The sequence below is a fragment of the Piliocolobus tephrosceles genome, unplaced genomic scaffold, assembly GCF_002776525.5.
Source record: "Piliocolobus tephrosceles isolate RC106 unplaced genomic scaffold, ASM277652v3 unscaffolded_24374, whole genome shotgun sequence".
NCBI lineage: Eukaryota > Metazoa > Chordata > Mammalia > Primates > Cercopithecidae > Piliocolobus > Piliocolobus tephrosceles.
The window spans coordinates 1-1332 of NW_022306948.1; the positions used below are offsets into that span (position 1 = coordinate 1).

A 1332-nucleotide genomic window follows, 5' to 3' on the forward strand; every position below is an offset into this window, starting at 1 on the left:
CAAGGAACTAGAGCCCAAGCTGAAATCTATTCTAACAATGAACCCAAAGATGAGGAAGTTTCAAGGTGAGGAATCTATATGACTTGCCACAACCCATAAAAGGCACTGGGAAAACGACTTTCAAACATTTCTTCATTAAACACAGGCATTAGCAGATATCTAGCATCTAAAACTTCTGTGCTTCACAAACAACAGCAGTTCTCACCTTCGAGTATAGATTTTCATGGAATCTGTGCAAGTTTGTACAATACTTTGGAGAACAAGCTACTGTCTTTCTTCATGTATCTTATGTGCTAAATGAAAAAAATGCTGAATTTGAAAGGAATTTCTACTATGAACTAGGTGGACTTGTTACAATTATTATATTCATGCAATCTATAGATAAAATTTAACCTCATCAGGCGGCCAAACAAGTTTCCCCAGGAAATTTTGATTTGGGAAATAAAGTAGAATAAAAGTAAAAGTGAATAATGCATTCAAGTGTTTGCAGTAAAAGGGCAGAGGGAGTCTGTAGTGTGTCTTTGCTTAACTGCTGGTTCTTCTTTCCACAGTGGATATGACCTTGGATGTGGACACAGCCAACAACTATCTCATCATTTCTGAAGACCTGAGGTGCTTCCGAAGTGGGGATTTCAGCCAGAATAGGAAGGAGCAACCTGAGAGGTTCGACACTGCACTGTGCGTCCTCGGCGCCCCTCGCTTCACTTCCGGCCGCCATTACTGGGAGGTGGACTTGGGCACCAGCAAAGTATGGGATGTGGGCATTTGTAAGGAATCTGTGAACCGACAGGGGAAGATTGTGCTTTCTTCAGAACATGGCTTCTTGACTGTGGGTTGCAGAAAAGGAAGGGTCTTTGCCGCCAGCAGTGTGCCTATGACTCCTCTTTGGGTGAGTCCCCAGTTGCGCAGAGTGGGGATTTTTCTGGATGTAGGTATGAGGTCCATTTCCTTTTACAATGTTAGTGATGGGTGCCATATCTACACATTCAACAAAATTCCTGTTACCGAGCCACTGCGTCCATTTTTTGCTCATAAAGGTGGAACTCAAGAGGATCAGATCTTCCTGAGTATCCATCCTGTGATTAATCCAGCCAGTGCCAGTGCCTCAATTTATTCTGGGGAAAGTAAATAAACATTTGAACATAATCATTTATAGGAAGTTTCAGTGCACCCATAGCCACAGCTAAGAACTTTTCTGCTAGATACACATAGATAGGTACAAAGGGATAGAAGGGAACGATTCATCATTCTGTAAACCATGAACAGAAAGCGGTTATATTAATTAGGGGAAAATTACATTTTACTTAAAGTTTGTCATGTTGTTTTCTTTGG

General features: G+C 41.4%; 1 protein-coding gene across 1 annotated transcript; it reads left to right on the forward strand.

The window, feature by feature from the left end:
* Nucleotides 1-4: 4 nt before the first annotated feature.
* On the forward strand, nt 5-1132 carry LOC111521136 (ret finger protein-like 4A; the record flags this gene model as incomplete). The annotated part of the gene is made up of 2 exons (XM_026450737.1): nt 5-65; nt 552-1132. Coding segments are annotated over 2 exons (642 nt in total), but the record flags the coding sequence as incomplete, so codon positions are not given.
* Nucleotides 1133-1332: the final 200 nt, after the last annotated feature.